At 46.0% G+C, this 18,387-nt stretch overlaps 3 protein-coding genes across 3 annotated transcripts; 2 read left to right on the plus strand and 1 right to left on the minus strand.

Annotated features, from left to right (window-relative positions):
- Nucleotides 1-2,486: 2,486 nt before the first annotated feature.
- On the plus strand, nt 2,487-7,301 carry UA08_06012 (ABC transporter CDR4; the record flags this gene model as incomplete). Its single annotated transcript, XM_020268688.1, has 5 exons — nt 2,487-3,064; nt 3,139-3,673; nt 3,739-6,213; nt 6,293-6,756; nt 6,818-7,301. The coding sequence occupies 5 exons, from the start codon at nt 2,487-2,489 to the stop codon at nt 7,299-7,301; spliced, it is 4,536 nt and encodes a 1,511-aa protein (XP_020118731.1).
- A 5,296-nt stretch (nt 7,302-12,597) lies between these two features.
- Nucleotides 12,598-15,509, plus strand: UA08_06013 (hypothetical protein; the record flags this gene model as incomplete). Its single annotated transcript, XM_020268700.1, has 7 exons — nt 12,598-12,841; nt 12,899-13,106; nt 13,382-14,198; nt 14,260-14,475; nt 14,522-14,581; nt 14,656-14,689; nt 15,073-15,509. 7 exons carry the CDS (start codon nt 12,598-12,600, stop codon nt 15,507-15,509), a joined length of 2,016 nt encoding a protein of 671 aa, XP_020118473.1.
- An 852-nt stretch (nt 15,510-16,361) lies between these two features.
- On the minus strand, nt 16,362-18,256 carry UA08_06014 (hypothetical protein; the record flags this gene model as incomplete). Its single annotated transcript, XM_020268701.1, has 6 exons — nt 16,362-16,447; nt 16,500-17,140; nt 17,201-17,322; nt 17,397-17,680; nt 17,734-18,051; nt 18,121-18,256. The coding sequence occupies 6 exons, from the start codon at nt 18,254-18,256 to the stop codon at nt 16,362-16,364; spliced, it is 1,587 nt and encodes a 528-aa protein (XP_020118474.1).
- Nucleotides 18,257-18,387: the final 131 nt, after the last annotated feature.

The following is an 18,387-nucleotide window of genomic DNA, read 5'->3' on the forward strand; positions in this document are numbered from 1 at the left end:
GCGATGCATGCCGTCGACCGAGTAGAGAAAATGATCTCCCACTCTGATCGAGCGCATAGCGATGCCAGGCGTTCTGGAGATCTTGGCTGTAAGTTCGCATCGACCCGCAGGCGCTTCCTAAGCCGCTCCAGCCCCGGGACCGGCGCTAACTATGTTAATCTCCGCCGCATGGCGGCGCGCTTGAGGACATTATGTTGTATAACTAGTTGTCGTCTGCTAAGAAATCAAAATGAAATATATCGAGACTTACAACCGTCAGATATACTATGTTTCGTAGTTTGTATACTATATTTCTTCTCTATATAATGCCATCAGGTGTGCCTAACTAGGGCATAGTGCAGTCTAGCCGCGTTGGGTTAGTGCAGCTGCTAACAGAGGTACCCATAATTTAAAGCTTGACCTAGTATAGATATACGCAGTTAGATGTTAGGTATTCCCAGCTCATTTCTGATGACTTATGATCATATAAATCTAAACTTCAATAAGAACATCGACATTCTATGTTAGCACTTTAAAAGTCCTCCTTTCTCTTTTGTACTGGACATGTAAGATCTTACCACGCAATTCGATTCGATTAAGATTGCTTGGCATACGGCAGCTATACTGTGTTAGGTACTAGCGTACATTAAAATAACCCCAGCGGATCAAAATGATTGGTTCGGGCGTGTAAGAATTCCATGGCACTTTGCCGAATCCCTTAGTTACCGCATTGGGTTGGCGTTTTCCTGAAAGTCGAGAACTTCAGATGGTGCATAATAATTGGTTGGGCGGTGTTCGATCTGCTGAGTGAGATGATTTTACTGGATCTATAGCTAGTGTAGGGGGGCTCATCACTTCTAGACTAATAAGAACGGGAAAGACACGGAATCGCTTAACAATGACACGATTTTTGGTTCGCTCGCTCGTGTTCGAGATTATCGATGAGGCCTTTCAGACTTCTAAAACTGAGGATAAGGGACGGAGAATGGAGAGTTAATAGAGAGGGAGACCGTTCTATGAGAAGAGATGGATGAAAAAGATAAATAGCCCATCCCTTTGGCACCATATTCATTACATTCCCCTCGATCAAGTCACAAAGTAAACAAAATTGCGTACCTCCTAATTCCGCAAAATGTCCAGCACCAGCACGAGCACCTACACCTACATAATAGCCGGCGGTGGCCTCGCAGGCTGCACGCTCGTCTCCCTCCTTGCAGCCCGATATCCGGAATCAAAGGTCTTCTCATCGAAGCCGGCCCTGACGTTGCAACCCACCCTCTGACATCTTCCCCACTGGCCTGCTTTGGCGCTCATAATTCACCCCTTGACTGGGCGTACACAACCATCCCGCAAGCTCATCTTGCGATCTTCTCGAATCCCCTAGGTTGGGAAGCTCTTTTATCCAGGCAATCATTTAGGCTGCCTCCGGCGTATCCACGTTTGGTAGAGAAAACACACTTGAAGGAGATCTGCCCGAATATAAATATCCTTGCTTTTGTATTAAAATAACCTTACACAGCAAAAGTTTGACTTAAAAGTGCCTATTCGGACATACTTTGCTTTTCGTAAGGCCGTCCACATGAGTTGTACTGGGAAAGAACGCCTGGCCGTTGATCAGATCCTCAACGAATTTGAAAGCAGGTGCATGTCAAGCACGGATCGATGGCCTCCTTTTGGACACGTAGTACTTCCTAAATACTGCTGTTGTGTAAACGTTTTGACTGTGACTAGGAACTGCATCCCTCGGATCCCGGGGTGGTCCGTTTAAGGTTGATTGACAGTTTGTGAGATTCTCGATGTTCTCAAAGATCTAATTATACGGCGTCGTAAATGTATAGAAGTGTCAATGATTGGCTAAGTTATGTGTGTCATGTTCCTTTTTGGGTATGGCGCGGCTTGCGCTTAGTCGAGCTGCGTACTGTGCTCTCATTCGCCACATCTTATTGCTCACTATATCCTGCCAATCGCAGCCCGTCTTATACGGCCCGTATGCCACGGGCTCCGTATAGCGCAGACGCCATCGTTATGAATACAAGCTCACTTATAATTCTGGAGTTGTAGAAGTCGTATAGGCGTCGTATGCGGATTCCACAGATCTGAATCTTCCGTATAAAGAAGACTGTCATTGGCTAATATTCTCCATTAGCCTTGCAGCAACGGCATAACCATAAACATGTGCTTTCTAATTATGAATGATCCCAAATCCCAGACGCCATCGCAATAACATCGTCTCGGTAAAATTCCTTTCCTTCTTCCCGAATCCATGGATAGTACTGTCTCGTATTGAGCTGGGCCCGGATGCTGCCTTCCGAGATACTATCCTCTTCAGGTTGTGTATACATAGCTCAATAATTGCCCCTTTCAAAGACTCAAAGCTGAAGCAGTCTCCTCTTCTCACATACCAAATTAGATGGAAAACGAGTTCTTCTCTGCGACTCTAGTATTTCTAGTTTCCCCCGTCTGAACGATACATTTTTCGGGAGTTGGTTGGCTGACTGCTTTAGCCAATGTCACAAATCCCGGCCCCTGGAGGCGCGGGCGCCATTGCCGCTGCTCAGGATCTCGCACATCGTGTAGAGCTTAGCATTTCAGAGAAGACTACGAGTTTCGAAGACAGCTCAAATGATTCAACAAAGCAAGGTTCCTTTGAAGACCTGAAACAGCACGAACGAGACGAAATCACCGATCTTGCACGGCAGATATCCCGCATTTCCAATCGCAGTAACACGTATTCTGGGGAACCAACCAATTCATTCCTCAATCCCGATGCCGACCCGGAGCTTGATCCAAATTCAGAAAGCTTCAAGCAGAAGAAATGGGTAAAAAATCTGCTACACATCACATCTCGCGACCCGGAGAAATATCCTCGGCGAACTGCCGGTGTTACATTCAGGAATTTGATTGCCTATGGTTACGGGACAGCCGCAGATTACCAGGGTGATGTATTCAATACTTGGCTCAAAGCGTTTGGTTATATCAGGGGTTTGTTGGGATTGCGAAAGAAAAAGCGTATTGACATTTTGCGGGACTTTGAAGGACTAGTGAAGAGCGGCGAGATGCTTCTTGTTCTCGGTCGGCCTGGCAGGTATGTACACTTACATTCTACACTTCTTGATTCATCGTACTAGAGAGAATTGACGTGCTTTTGACTGTTGTCAGTGGTTGTTCGACGTTATTGCGCACATTGTGCGGAGAGACGCACGGTCTATGGCTCGATGAAGGAACCGATATTCAATACGAAGGAGTCTCCTATGAAGAAATTCACAGCCGTTTTCGGGGTGAAGTTATTTATCAAGGCGAACAGGACATTCATTTCCCCCAAATGACTGCTGGGGATACTCTACTCTTTGCTGCCCGTGCACGTACGCCTGCAAATCGGCTTCCCGGCGTGACCAGAGACCAATATGCCACTCACATGCGTGATGTCGTGATGGCAATGTTTGGCCTGTCCCATACGAAGAACACCAAAGTCGGAAATGAGTATATACGTGGTGTTTCCGGTGGTGAACGTAAGCGCGTCAGTATTGCTGAGACAACTCTCTGTGGGAGCCCGCTGCAATGCTGGGATAACAGTACTCGTGGCTTGGATAGTGCTACTGCACTCGAATTTGTTCGTACTTTGCGGACTTCAACTAGATATACCGGCTCTACGGCGATAGTTGCTATCTACCAAGCCGGCCAGGCTATTTATGATGTGAGTTTTTGGGATGTGCCTATACTCAAAAATAAGACTGCGACTAATACTGACTTTGACTATAGATATTTGACAAAACAATCGTTCTATACGAGGGCCGCGAGATATACTTCGGTCGTGCTGATGATGCAAAACGCTTCTTCGTGGACATGGGCTTCTACTGTCCTCCACGACAGACCACGGCCGACTTTTTGACGTCCCTCACTAGCCCTGCAGAACGTGAAGTCCGTCCGGGCTTTGAAGGACGCGTGCCCAATACCCCTGATGAATTTGTGGCCCGCTGGCGAGAGAGTACAGAGCGACAAGCTCTAATTGCGGAGATCGAGGCCTCCCAGGCCGAACATCCCTTGGGAGGTGACAAATATACGAAGTTCACTGAGTCACGCAAGATGGAAAAGGCCAAAGGGACTCGTGCCTCATCTCCGTATACCCTCACTTACCTCATGCAAATTAAGCTTTGCTTTTGGCGAGGTGTCAAACGGTTGCAGGGCGACATGAGCAACACTCTGGCGGGTGTTATTGGCAATATAGTCATGTCACTAATTGTTTCCAGTATGTTTTACAACCTGCCAGAGGATACGGACAGCTTTTACCAACGGTCTTCTTTGATGTTTTTTGCTATTCTATTGAATGCATTCGCCAGTATATTGGAGATTCAGACATTGTGGTCTCAACGTCCTGTCGTAGAGAAGCACAAAAAGTACGCTCTCTATCATTCGTCTGCCGAAGGTCTGAGCTCCATCTTCGTCGACTTGCCTGCGAAAGTTGCTACAGCCATCGCGTTCAACTTGATTCTTTACTTCATGACTGGCCTCCGCCGGACCCCGGGTGCATTTTTCACATTCTTCTTGTTTTCATTCACGACTACTCTAGTTATGTCAAACATATTCCGGTTTATCGGTTCTCTGTCACGAACACAGGCTCAAGCAATGGTACCCGCGGGTATCTTTATGCTAGCTCTGATGATTTATACGGGATTCACGATTCCCATCCGCGACATGCATCCTTGGTTCCGTTGGATCAACTATATAAACCCAATTGCATATGCCTTTGAAAGTCTGATGGTCAACGAATTCAGCGATCGAGAATGGCGATGCTCGACTTTTGTTCCAAGTGGGCCAGGCTACAACAACCTGCCCGGCCAATCTTTCATCTGCAGCGCAACTGGTTCAGTGACAGGAGACACCACGGTCAATGGAAACGATTACTTGGCGCTCACTTACCAATACTCGCGTAGTCACCTTTGGCGCAACTTTGGTATCTTGCTTGGATTCTTCTTCTTCTTCCTGGGATTGGTCATCATTGCTACCGAACACGTTACTGCGAAGCCATCGAAAGGTGAAATCTTGGTATTTCCGCGTGGTAAAATCCCAGCCTTTACCAAAGAGAAAGGAGGGAATGAAGATCCAGAGGCTTACTCGAAAAATGTTCAAACCGGCGTTGAGGATAGCGGAGTTGACGAGACTGCTGCTATTGTTAGACAGACATCTATCTTTCACTGGCAGGATGTATGCTATGACATCAAAATCAAGGGTGAGCCACGGAGGATTCTTGATAACGTCGACGGATGGGTGAAACCTGGCACCCTTACAGCGCTCATGGGTGTAAGTGGTGCAGGGAAGACCAGTTTGCTCGATGTTTTGGCCAACCGCGTCACCGTAGGCGTTGTCACAGGCCAGATGCTTGTCGACGGTCATCTACGTGACTCTTCTTTTCAACGAAAGACTGGGTATGTGCAACAACAGGATCTTCATCTTGAGACTTCAACAGTGAGAGAGGCACTACGATTTAGTGCTCTTCTTCGTCAGCCCCAATCCGTTTCTAAAGAGGAAAAGTACGCGTATGTTGAAGAGGTTATCAAGATGCTGGGTATGAATGAATACGCAGAGGCCGTTGTTGGAGTCCTGGGTGAGGGTCTCAATGTAGAACAACGCAAGAGATTGACGATTGGTGTTGAAATCGCTGCTAAACCTGAATTATTGCTATTCTTTGATGAACCCACTTCTGGATTGGATAGTCAGACTGCCTGGAGTATCTGTCAGTTGATGCGAAAGCTCGCGAACCATGGGCAAGCAATTCTATGCACAATTCATCAGCCTTCTGCTATACTCATGCAGGAATTTGACCGTCTTTTGTTTCTAGCCAAGGGAGGTCGAACTATCTACTTTGGCGATTTGGGTACCAATATGGGCGAGTTAATCTCCTACTTTGAACGAAATGGATCTCCTAAATGCCCCGAGTCAGCAAATCCTGCAGAATGGATGCTGGAAGTCATCGGCGCAGCACCTGGATCTAAGGCGGACAAGGATTGGGTTGAGGTGTGGAAGAATAGCTCGGAACGTGCTGCTGTACGTGAAGAACTCGCGACGATGAAAGCAGACTTGCTGGCCAAGGATCGCTCCGAGACTTCTCCAACTGCATGGGCAGAGTTTGCTATGCCTATCTGGTACCAGTTTTGCGTGATTTTACGCCGTAATTTCCAGCAGTTTTGGCGTACCCCAGACTACATTTACGCCAAGTTGGTTATGAGCATCATGCCGGTGAGTATCTATGCCATTTCCGTCCTCACCCCCCCGCTTGTATTTTGAACAGCCTTACTAAATTAGCAATCCGTTGTAGACACTATTCATTGGATTCTCCTTCTGGCGAGCTGGGACCTCGATCCAGGGTCTTGAAAATCAGACATTCGCTATCTTCATGTTTCTCACCATGTTCCCTAATCTCAGCCAGCAGATGATGCCATACTTTGCACTACAAAGATCATTGTACGAAGTTCGTGAACGTCCTAGTAAGGCATACTCATGGAAAGCATTTATACTGGCCGCGATCGTGGTCGAGATACCATGGAACCTATTCATTGCTGTGCCGGCCTTTCTTGCCTGGTACTATCCTATTGGATTATACGAGAACGCAGAACCGACGAATAGTGTGGTCTCTAGAGGTGGCACTATGTTCTTGATTATATTGCTGTTTATGCTATTCACTTCGACTTTTACGATGATGGTTATTGCTGGGATCGAGGATGTGGCGGCAGCAGGTCAGATTTCGCAGCTGCTGTTCTCGCTATGTCTCGTATTCTGCGGGTAAGTAATTCGCTTTTCTCTCTTCTGATTTACATCTTGCTAAGTTCTAAACAAAAAATAGTGTTCTGGTTACTCCCAATGCACTTCCCGGTTTCTGGATTTTCATGTATCGGGTTTCGCCGTTCACCTACATGGTGAGCGCTGTGCTGTCGGTCGGCCTAGCACAGACAGCTGTTCAATGCTCTTCCATAGAGCTATTGAGCCTAGCACCCCCTAACGCCGGAGAGACCTGTCAGTCATTTCTAGGATCATACGTCTCTTCCGCTGGCGGACAACTAATGAACCCAAACGCGACGAGTAACTGTGAATACTGTTCGTTGGCAACAACGGATGAATTCCTTGCGGCCGAAGGTATCTATTTTAGTGATCGTTGGCGCAACATAGGCATTTTATTTGCTTATTGTGGATTTAATATTTTGGCTGCTGTTTTCTTGTACTGGCTCGCTCGCGTCCCCAAGGGAAATAGGGTTAAGGAAGTCCCCGATGCGAGAAATGCGCCACTTGCACAGTCAGAGAGTGCGAAGGAGCTAAAAGAAGGGAAATAGATTCTGCCCTTGACATGTTTTCACAAATTTCTTTCATATTTTCTCTCTTTCTGTTTTATTTTTTGTCGTCTACACTTTCTTTTACACTTTTTCTCGTTATTTTTCTATAATTTTGAAGGCGAGGGTTTGATATCGTTATCTCTAGCTGATGGTCTCGGAGCATCAATGCATGCTGTATAGATTTTAGACTACATGTTGGAAATAAATAATTAGTAATATAGCTGCAATTGCCACACATAAGTAACCTTCGATCTGAATGACTACTTCGCGCAGGACTACGCTCATACGGACAACAAGTTTGAGGCATATGAGAGACCGAGTCACAAATCATACATACATCTCTTCCAACAGACACGATTTTAAAGCTCTCTGGCAGCGACACAGGATATCATATCGAAGTCTTGAAAACTTGCTTGCATATGCATGAAGCATGAAGGCAAATAATCTGGAACTGACACGCAGATAGACGCTTGCCTAAGTATGTACTGAACAATTAGGTAGGCTTACCCGCCTTCCCACCTTTGGGTAGGTAGGATGTTCTCTTTCTGACTGACACAGAGTACCTACTTAATGCTGTGCTACGATGACGATCCAGTTTGAAATCACACGAACCTTGATAGCTGTGCACATGACATGATCTTCGTGCCTCGAGGCGTGCTTAGCGAGGCGAGTAAATATCCATTCGGGGTCATACATGGTGAATGGGCCCTTCTTTCACCTGCAGTAGTTCGCTGACAAATATGAACTCTGCGCACAGTTTGTCGGATGTAGCTATACGAAAGCAGTAACCAATTTACTAGACAGCTTTGTGCATCGCACTCCACAGGTAAGATTGGGAACTTCCCCGCGTTCATGCACGACTGGCTGTTATCAGGCCTGTAAATGAGATTGATCAAGAAAGTTGTTTTGATGATAATGTATCTGGGTAACCCGAAAAACTCGTGCTGGCGTGATTTTCCATTTATTCCTGTCATGTGATTTTCTTTTTTTTTTGGAAATTATCTAGGTAGGTGCCTGGGCAAAACCTTAGAATACAGACTGGTCGGGATCCTCGGGGTTTGTACAGGATGTTATGGCAAGGGCTCAAGGGCGTATGTCGATATATCACGGAGAAACTCTTCAAAGGCTGCTAGAAATCTCTTACTCATAGACTGCAGCGGCTATGACTTCCCTAAAGCTTGAATCTAACACCCTTTCATATTAGATTGGTCTGTTTGTGTTGCTGATATGCAGCTTAATTTGCATAGTCTATGTTGTAACTATCCAATGAAGTACATTACCTCTGGATAGAATGAAAAATTCTTAGCAATTGTGGCAAGAAAGTGATAAACCTACGTCTACACAGTTGTTTGACCAATCAGGTACTTGCTCTTCGCGATTGGTAACTACTGATTAGAAGTGACATACTGAACCGGCCTGATGCTCACTTACGTCTTGCTTATCGATATTTTTAGCTGTCTACCAGGGTCTGGTTCCGCACGTAGGCTAGTGCATCTTTCACACCAGCCGGGCAAAGAAAAATATCGTGGTATTACAACTTGACTATCTTCCTAACAAAGGAATAGAGACGAGTACAGCAGAATGATGCAATACCGGGAAAAGAGAAACAATGGAGCAACGCAGAAACAAAACGAGTCTGAAAGAACGGAATAAAAGAAATATTAGCCGGGCTTTATATGCAACAATCGTACATTCAACCCCTGGTGATAGACAGGAGGGTCAAAGGTAACCTCAAATTATCAGGCACCGGGGCAGACGGGGACGTCGATCACATAGAGACACTGGCATTCTGCGGATCACATCCTATACTTAGAGAGTCTATTCTAGTAATATGTCAGCTATATTTGTACCATTGGGATTCTTGTGTGATGTCCACCTTGGAAGGTACATGTACTTACTAAACTGGATGGCACCTGCTGTTCAAGTGGTTCCTTCAGAACTTGATTTTCAAAAATCAGAGCTTAGATCAGGATAAATTGTTCTATTGCATCAAGTGGATTCAGTGGAATGGGATTTCCTAAATGTGCAAGTACTGATACTTCTAATGGTCCACGATTGGTAGTCAGGCAAAAGGGACGCGGCCGTTGCGATTTGGTAGTGCGACATGTAGTTATAACAACACCAAAGGCTCGCTACTAGATCGTTTGAAATATCATTAATTACATAGCCTTCTAAAACCATAGTTGCAATACTGGAAAGCCCGATAAATCCGAGATGTGAATGATCTCTCCTTAAGTACTCCGTACAGGGGACCTTTTGAAGGCAAGTAATGACATTCGAATCGGATCAGATCCAGTTGAAACCTGACTTCTCAGCGTATTATTTCTATCTCAAGACGTGAATCCGAAACCAAGCGAGATAGGGGGCCTTGCGGGCTATGGCGCTCCGTATAGAAGTCAACAGTTGCTTTTTTGCCCCCTTGTCCCCGGTATGTTACAGTTGAGAAAAGCCAACACGCTACTGCGGGAGATCCAGGGCTTTGGTGCCGCTACTAGCTAGGTCGCGCAGCTGATCTGCAGCGGAAGATCTGCGGCTCTCATCGAGATATGATTTGGCTGGGGTTCTTCAGTTTCGCCTTCACCTTCTTCTTCCTTTTTGTGGGAGGCTTGCGGGTCGAAAGGCGGCCCCCCTCCTCTACGGAGATGCGGCAGTACTTCAAGTGGATTCCAGTGTAGTATTCCAGTGAATAATTTTCGGCATTATGGATCCTACGCCACTATGGTGCATGCCTAGCCCAGGCTCGGCGGGCCTATAGACAAGGATGATTTTGTTCGCCATGGTCGGGGCTCTGCCTTATCTGGACAAATTGTGGGAGATCCCTCGTTTTTCCGGCCTGAAGAAACTCGACTCGGATCCAATGGTATCTTCGGGTTTCACCTTCGCCTTTTTCTTTCTTGCATGACGAACGAGAAAATATATATATATAATGCATTTGATGGGTCTTTTTTCACCGATTCTGACTATTTGCTTAATTATTCATCTAACCCGTCATAATCTGCTATTATAAGCTTAAATCATGTTTTGGCTGGCTGAGAACGCCACAGTGTTCTCTCTCTTGACATCGAAGTTAGGGCTACCGGAGATCAGCTGATGGCGGGTGGGTGTTCCAAAGAGGGCCCTTCCAATTGTCGCACGACAAGCACTAATACACCAGCGCTGATTCGTCAAATGGCGGGTTCCTTTGAATTATCACATTATGCGTTAGGAACAAACGGTATTTGTCTTACATTTTTGGCTGCTCCTTAAGGACAGCGTACTTGATGGGTATTGTATGTACTTCATAAGCAAGTAAAGATCGGGGTAAGAAACTGTACCGCACCTGTAGATTACCTGAGTAGTCTAGCCTATATATATGTCGAACTGTAGTATGTACTAGGGGTACTAGGGATACAGAGTAAATTTTGAGCTGACCACACGTGTTCGACATCCTGATACCATGTGTTGGTCATCGATACACTCAACACCAGCCAACGCTAGTGGCGTATTAGAGTAACTAAACTGAAGAATCCAAGCTTCTAGTCTGATCAGGAAGCACCGATTAAGTATCTCAGGAAGAAGCTATGTACTCTATTGGAGTACACGGGCAGCCCGACGGTAGCCCACCACAGTCCTCGATCGATCAAGGCCTAGAAAATCCGCTGTTCAAACGGAGTGCGTAGTTAGTTAGCTTTGCCCCTAAGCAATAATGAGCAAATACCTATAACCCAGGTTGGTTATGGCTCTGCCAGTTCGACGACAGGGATCTACTGAATGGTGTCTCCGAACTGACCGGATCGCCGTTTTTGTTTACAAGGGTGCTTGAATCACTGCATCCGCCACTGGCTGGGCGGTTTCGACGCACAGGGTTATTGACACCCAGTCATAATGCTCATCGAGATGACATTATCGTCAAGTCTTAACTAGTTATCTATAATATGACCTGACACGATGAGTGGATAGCATTTAAGCTGTGGCGTTGCGGGATTTCAAAACGGCCAGCTGGCCTCGGGCTAAAAGCATTGTTGACTCGGCCTGTCTCCCTGCTCATTGCTCAATGAGTTGATATCGTAGACCTGCGGAAGCGCCGAAGTAAAGCCAATAGGTCAATATGTGCGATTAACGATGTCCGATAAAGAAAAGGTAAAACGAGCGATGAGCCACTGGACAATGCCGATCTCCCAGCAGGTACGAGGTTCAATTTTTGATAAAAGGGATATGTGGACCTTTCTCTAAAGGTATATTTAAATCAATAAGGACAGAAACTAGGCCAGCTCATTCGTTCTGCTTTGTCATCAGAACCCTTTGCCAATCGAGTACCTAATCGGCATTTGAACGAGCTATGCGAATCTAAGGCTCGGTCTCCGGTCTTCGGATGGTTCTTTAAAGTGTGTAACCACGTCATCTGCATGAGAAGAGGGCCCATGCTCGCTAAATTCATGCTGATCAGGACGCATATAAGCATTTTATTGTCGTGCTCCAGTGTAGTCTGAACGCTGCAGCACGGCGTCTCCTAACTGGGTCTCCGTAGTGCAGCATATAGTCATGCTGGTGCAGTCAATTTTAATAGCGACATGGTAGTTCCTTTATTGAGCAATCGCATCGTGGGTTTCTAGGTTGTGGGTATCTTCTTCTTTCCCTGTCTACATACTTGGAAAAGTGATTCGTATGCAGTCAAGCATACTAGAGAAGACCGACATCAGCATCAGCAAGACAGATCAAGCGTACATTTTCCCCAGCGGGAAAAATGGGGAAATCTCGGACTGGTTGAGGACATAAGCCCTTTTAATGGGTTTATTCCCAATTATCTCCGCCGGTTTCTCGTTTCTTTTTTTCCTTTCCTTGGGCCTGCCAGTCTCGATTTTCGAGTCTCTGCAATGACGACTGTTGGCTAGATCTTAGATATGGCTCCACTATCACGATCACCAAGAGAAGGTGCAGTTCTCCATTTCGGAACGGACCACATTTCTGCTCTCTAGTAGTTAGACTTTTATGGAAGTGCGATTCTGACAATGATCTGCATGACACCGTGTGAATACATGGATGCATGATGTTTTGAGCAGCTTAGGTAGATGTATATATCGGGAAATATCTACCTTCTTTTCTGTAGAGCTCAGTCCTGCATCAAAAGTACTGTACCGTCATCCAAGCAACAACTGCCCTTTTCTTCTTTTCGTGCTTCTTGAACATTGAACAAGGCTTGTACCAGTCTTGCATTTCTTCCTCCAGTAAAATACCACAACAATATTACTGCAAGGTACTTTCGAGTACGGTGCTTTCTGGAATGATTGAAACTCGCACTATCAGCCTACAAATGCCCATGCCAACACTCATGTCTGACGAAAAGACTGTCGCTGCCGCCACCTCCACGACCACTACAACTAATTCCTCAAGACAACGCCCGGGATCAGCATGCGAGGAGTGTCGAAGGAGGAAGCTGAGATGCGATAGACAGCCTCAATGTGGCAACTGTGTCGAAGCCGGGGTCGTATGTACCACGACTACGGTGCGGCCTGCACGAGGCCCGAAGAAAGGTCATCTCAAGGCCTTGAAAGGCAGAATAGGTAGCAACCTATCAGGTATAATATCTTGTTGGATGATTGCTAATGAATTTTATTCAGCCACACTCGAGCGGTGCATAATGGAACAGCAGGGTGGTATTTCTTTGCCAGTTAGTGACGGATCATTGTCACCGGAAAACCCACAGCCATGTAGTCCAGACGCGGAGAATGGATTGGATAAAACATTCGAGAGACGGACGTCTGTTGCATCGATTTCGCCGTCCGTGCAAGTCCCATATACCATTTCAGAACTCGTGAAAGCTGACCTGTATGTTGCTTCATTATCACGATCAAACTTAATCTTGATCGATTGAATATGTTCAATTGCTAACCGACCACGGCCAACCCTAGGGATCAACTCTACTTTGAAAGAGTGCATCCTCTCATTCCAGTCTTGCAACGAACTCGATATTTCACGTGGGCTAAAAGTCCGTCGAAATCAGATTCCCGCGTCTGTCTGCAATATGCCATGTGGACATTGGCCGCTTCGCTATCAACCCATTGCCAGAGTATTCGAGACTCACTATATGCACACACCAAAAGATTGCTTGACGTGATTGAGTCTAAAGACAATGAGATGGACTTCTTCGACATAGAACAGGCGCAGGCATGGCTATTGATCACAATCTATCAGTTTATGAGGACTACCTATCGCAAAGGCTGGCTGAGTGCCGGCCGTCTGTTCCGACTCATTCAGTTAATGAGGCTATATGAACTCGACAGTCCCAATGAGATAGCCAACCAGATAATTGAACCAGACTGGGTTGAGCTAGAAGAGAAGAGACGAACATTTTGGATGGCATACACCCTGGATAGGTTTGCCAATATCCGCAGAGGATGGCCCATCACTTTAACGGAGCAGGTCCTGACGCGCCTACCTATGCCTGAAGTTGAGTTCCAGAGCGGGCAGCCTGTCGTTATGGGCTTTCTGTCAGACTCGCTAGCGGGCAGTGACTTCATTTCCACTCCTCAGTCATCATTCTCGGAATGCATCATTTTAGCTACTATATGCGGACGTACCATCTCCCATAAACATCTATCTATGGTGGATGGCATGTATGGTAGCAACCCGCAAGAGTTCTGGAGCCGACATGAGTGGATCGACACTGCTCTAGCAACAAGGATTTCTATGTTGTCATTAACATACCCATTCCAGCCAGAGCATATGGATCCCATGCTCTTGTTCACAAAGATGATAGCACAGACCACCATTCTATGTCTGCAGAAGATAATCGAGTCAACGACGTGGGAAACTGGCGAATATAATAATCTCATCCTTGAATATGAACAGCGATCTCGATTAGCAGCGAAAGAGACCGTCGAATTGGCCAAGGAGCTGACACATCTGAGCTACTTCAAGGTTTGTCCTGTCCAAGAATCCCCTCTGTACCGAAAGTTTTGGGGAACTGATATGACACCAGGTTCATCCTTTCACGCCCATCCCCCTGTGTATTTGCGCCGAGTTTTTGAACACGCGAGATAGAGAGATCGACCCTTCGCTTAGCACGCAGCTGCAGGAAATCCTCAACGCACTGCAGTACTTGAAGAATGTGAACACTTTGGCAAACGAGAACCCCACTATTCCTTTTTGGATCGACTTGAATATGGATAATTTTGTCGTTGATGCTCCTGTGAAGGTCTAGATCGTCTGAAGATTTATGTGGTATGGCTGTTGTTATATAGGTCGTCCGCGAGGACATGGTAGTTAGGATAATAATAATACGTGATTTTCCGTTTCAATCAGTGAGTTAAGGTGTCAGCTATTTTTCCATGACGAGGAACCAAACTGTTGCTAGCAACTCATAACTGTTCTACAGCGTCTTCCATTGCATGGGGGTTTTTTTTGGAGCTGTAAGCCCTAGAGGCTACCCAATTGGGATGTAGGGCTACGGCAGACTCCTATTCCTTTCATCTCCCACCTTACAACCTCAGATTCTTTCCATCCCACCACCCAACTTAACCTGATCTCGTCTTTACGGTTACCTATTCGACCCTTCACCTACGCGCGCGCGCACACACTCTTACGCCGCTACAACCATCCTACTCATAAAGTCAACTTTCTTTCACCATCAGATCGTTCCACCAGAACACTTCGAGAATGACCATCGACACAGAAGCTCCGCCATTCAAAAAGCAGAAAACCATGGAGACTACTATCATCGACCCTCTGGGAGATATCCTGGTTCATCTTCGAGACACATCGGTGCAGGTATCTAGCTATGTACTTTCTCTAGCCTCCCCAGTATTCAAAGCAATGCTCAATGGGAATTTCAAAGAAGGTCAAAGCAACGCCTCATCCAAAGACCATGCACAAGAGATATGTTTACCCGAAGACGACACTACATCGTTTGTTCTTCTGAGCAAGATACTCCATCATCAACAGAGCGTGACTTCGAAGTTTCCAGACGCCTCAGCCCTTTTAGCATTGGCAACTCTTTGCGACAAATACCAGTGTGTCGGTGCCGTGGGAGTCTACTTCGACAAATGGATACTGGACAACCTGAATTCTAGCGAAGGGACATCTTCGCCTGAAAAGATTTCGAAGCTCCTCCTAGTTTCGTATATTGCAAATATTGCGAACGCATTCAAGTCGATTTCAGAAGGTATCTTGAGTGCTCTTCGCACGCAGGCAAGAACCCTGAAGGAACGCAACTGTTGGTATGGAGATTGATGTTCCATCCACTTGTGCGTCACGATCTGCCCAACAAATTTGAATTGAAACTGCGGGCCAGCAATCAAAAAATTAAGGATGGTTTCATGATGCTTCCATTTACACTTGTTCACGAGTGCCTTTGCAATGATACAAAAAGATATGCTGGCTCGTTCATGGAAAATCTCTACAATATGAACTTGTTACCTAACGAAATCACGGTGATGCCTGTCCAAACCATTCGGAACAAAGCAGTGAATTTCCCTCAGACTTTGCATCGGTATTCAGGTTGTCCATTCAATAAAAGGTCGCTGCGTGATGAAATGCTTGTAGAGATCACCTTTGTCGCACAGGATGGACTGGGTCTCTGCCTTGATTGCATCAAATCGGAAGGCAAAACAAGGATTGAGAAAAAATGCCGGGTTTCTCACGAGACCGATCTTAAGGTTACTCCTGGACAAACCTGGGGTGCTTGCATTGCAGGATGATTTGATGGCTATACAGTCATCTGGGTGTTGTCTCGACGGAAACGCCCCTTTTGTGAGCAATCTAGAAAAATTCTCGAATTCAACAGTTCAGGAAATGGAGGATTTTACGAAAAAGCAAACTGCAGGAAGGACATGTGACTTCTGAAAATAATTTTATTACATTGTATCGCTTAGTTCTTTAAGAAAAATGATATGATATATTCTTTCGAGAATCCTCAAACACCCTAGCAGGGTCATAACACACACACATACACAACTGAGGCATTCATTGACTGTAAATTTGAAAATGAACATAATGTCCGATTTAAATCACCACCAGAATATACAAAGACAAGCATCAGGAATACCAAACGGGTCCAATTATTGATTGTAAAAGAAGGCTCTGCTAGTTATAAATAACATGACTCTTGGCCCCGACGCCGGAATGCTTGCGCATCATCCCATATCTCCAAGTATCGACCTCCATGCACCCTATTATTCCACAGGAAAGTGCCTAGCACAGATTCCAATGCATACCACGAACCAATTGTCATCAAAGAGGCAATGTCGGCTATAGATCGTAGATACCATTCCATCAACGCATGGTTGGGCGCGCTGACGGTAGAAGCAGCAACGAACATAGCCCATAGCTTGAAGTCGAGGGGCAAGGCAAATTGTTGTCCATTGATAGTAGCACAGCATATATTATTATTATCATCGTCATTATCATCATTATTATTATCAGTGGAATCTTTCCACAAGTCTCGGAATTTCGCAAGAAGCAGATCGCAGAGGGGCAAGTGTGGCGGGCTCGGGTTAACCAAACTCTCTGCAAAAAGGAGCAGTACTAGTCTGCACAATTCATGCATGGGGTGCGAATATTTCTCTGTTGATAGCAGCTGGTACTGTGATTTTGTAACGAGGAATCGGATTTTGGCTGCAGCTGCGTAGTCTTTTCTATTTTCCATGAGGGATGCAATCAGATGACTAGCTTCGTCTAGACAATCAACGCAGTGTTTTATCCTTTCGTCGAGCATCAGTATTCTATCAAGAGTCCTGAAGCCTGCGGTGGCTATGGGGCTCTTGTTCTGGGAGCTGTTGGTGGCACAGCTTGAAGGGGGAGGTAGATAGTAGCAAGAGAAGAAAGGTATTTCAAGGGCGTCTACAGAGCCACAGAGGTCGGCTCTAATCATTGCGGGTCAGCATACGAAAGGACGCAAGATATGGATCTAATGATAGTCTTACCGGAATATCTTACTCATGATTATCGGTTTTGACTCCAGAGAGTGCAATCCGCCGCGAAGATCAACTAGCCTCTTGAGACCGCCCATGTGTATTCGCCAATTATTATAGGAACCTTTAATTTTCTGCTCGTGGAGTGTCAACCAATGAAAGCCACAGAAGACGCAATGCACGACAAAAGATGCCACGTAAACCTTACCTCTACGTAGGCTAATGTTGCCACAACAGCAATAGTTTCGTCAGTCACCGACTGCATAGTTGCAATGCGGGTTTTCATTATCGTTAAAGTCCGGTACATGTGCGTCCCAGGAATTGCCTGTTCTTGCATATGACCCATTCGAGAAGCGTACGAACCAGCGCATCCAATGAGAAGATGCATCAATGCACTATCACCGAAAGCTAGAGTTAGACAGTAATCCGACATGGGATTGAACGAAGTATAGTTCTCAATGGTGTAAAACTCCTTCCAGATTGTTGTCATATCTGTTTCAAGATTAATTCGACAGTTCACAGATGGAACAGGTCTTATAACGCACAGTACTTTAACAGATCCAGCATATACGGCTCTAGCTTGACGGGGAAAGCATCGAATGGATCAACGTCATTGATTTGGTGTACGGGGCTCAAAGCATGAGGCTGCTTTATTTCGCTTGCTGTTTTACGTTTCCGGTGTACATAGTTGTTCATAGCATGTTTTCGAATAGTCGCGCGTGTTTCATCGCTAATTTTGCCGGGCTTGCTATTAGTACTTGACGAACCACCCCCGGCCATGTGGATGAAGTGATAGTCAGCGCCATCCTGGGTGTCCCCACTAGCGCGTGTTGGAGATTCCTTCGGCTTGGGTTTCTTGGTAGCTGTGTGTGACTATGATTTAGCATGAGTAATCTACTAAGCGCAATCAGTGACGTTGGGGTGATCCGTACAGCCCAATGGACGACCTCTCCTCCTCGGAGCTTTCAATTTCACGGGGCCATGATCGTAACGGAAGACGCATGGATCCTGCGTCGAGGCTACGGAGACGGGAAAGACAATCTCGCTGGGGGCTTGGTGCGGAAGCATGCTGACTCTGTGCACATAGACGATACGTACGTAGCGGCTGTTCTTCGGGTTGGATACAGTCGCAGGATGCTGACTGAACTGACGACGTTTGAGGTTGCGTCGCTGAAGAAATCAGAGCACGCGGCGTTAAT

This window comes from Talaromyces atroroseus (assembly GCF_001907595.1).
Source record: "Talaromyces atroroseus strain IBT 11181 chromosome Unknown scaffold_8, whole genome shotgun sequence".
In the NCBI taxonomy this organism is placed as follows: Eukaryota; Fungi; Ascomycota; class Eurotiomycetes; order Eurotiales; family Trichocomaceae; genus Talaromyces; species Talaromyces atroroseus.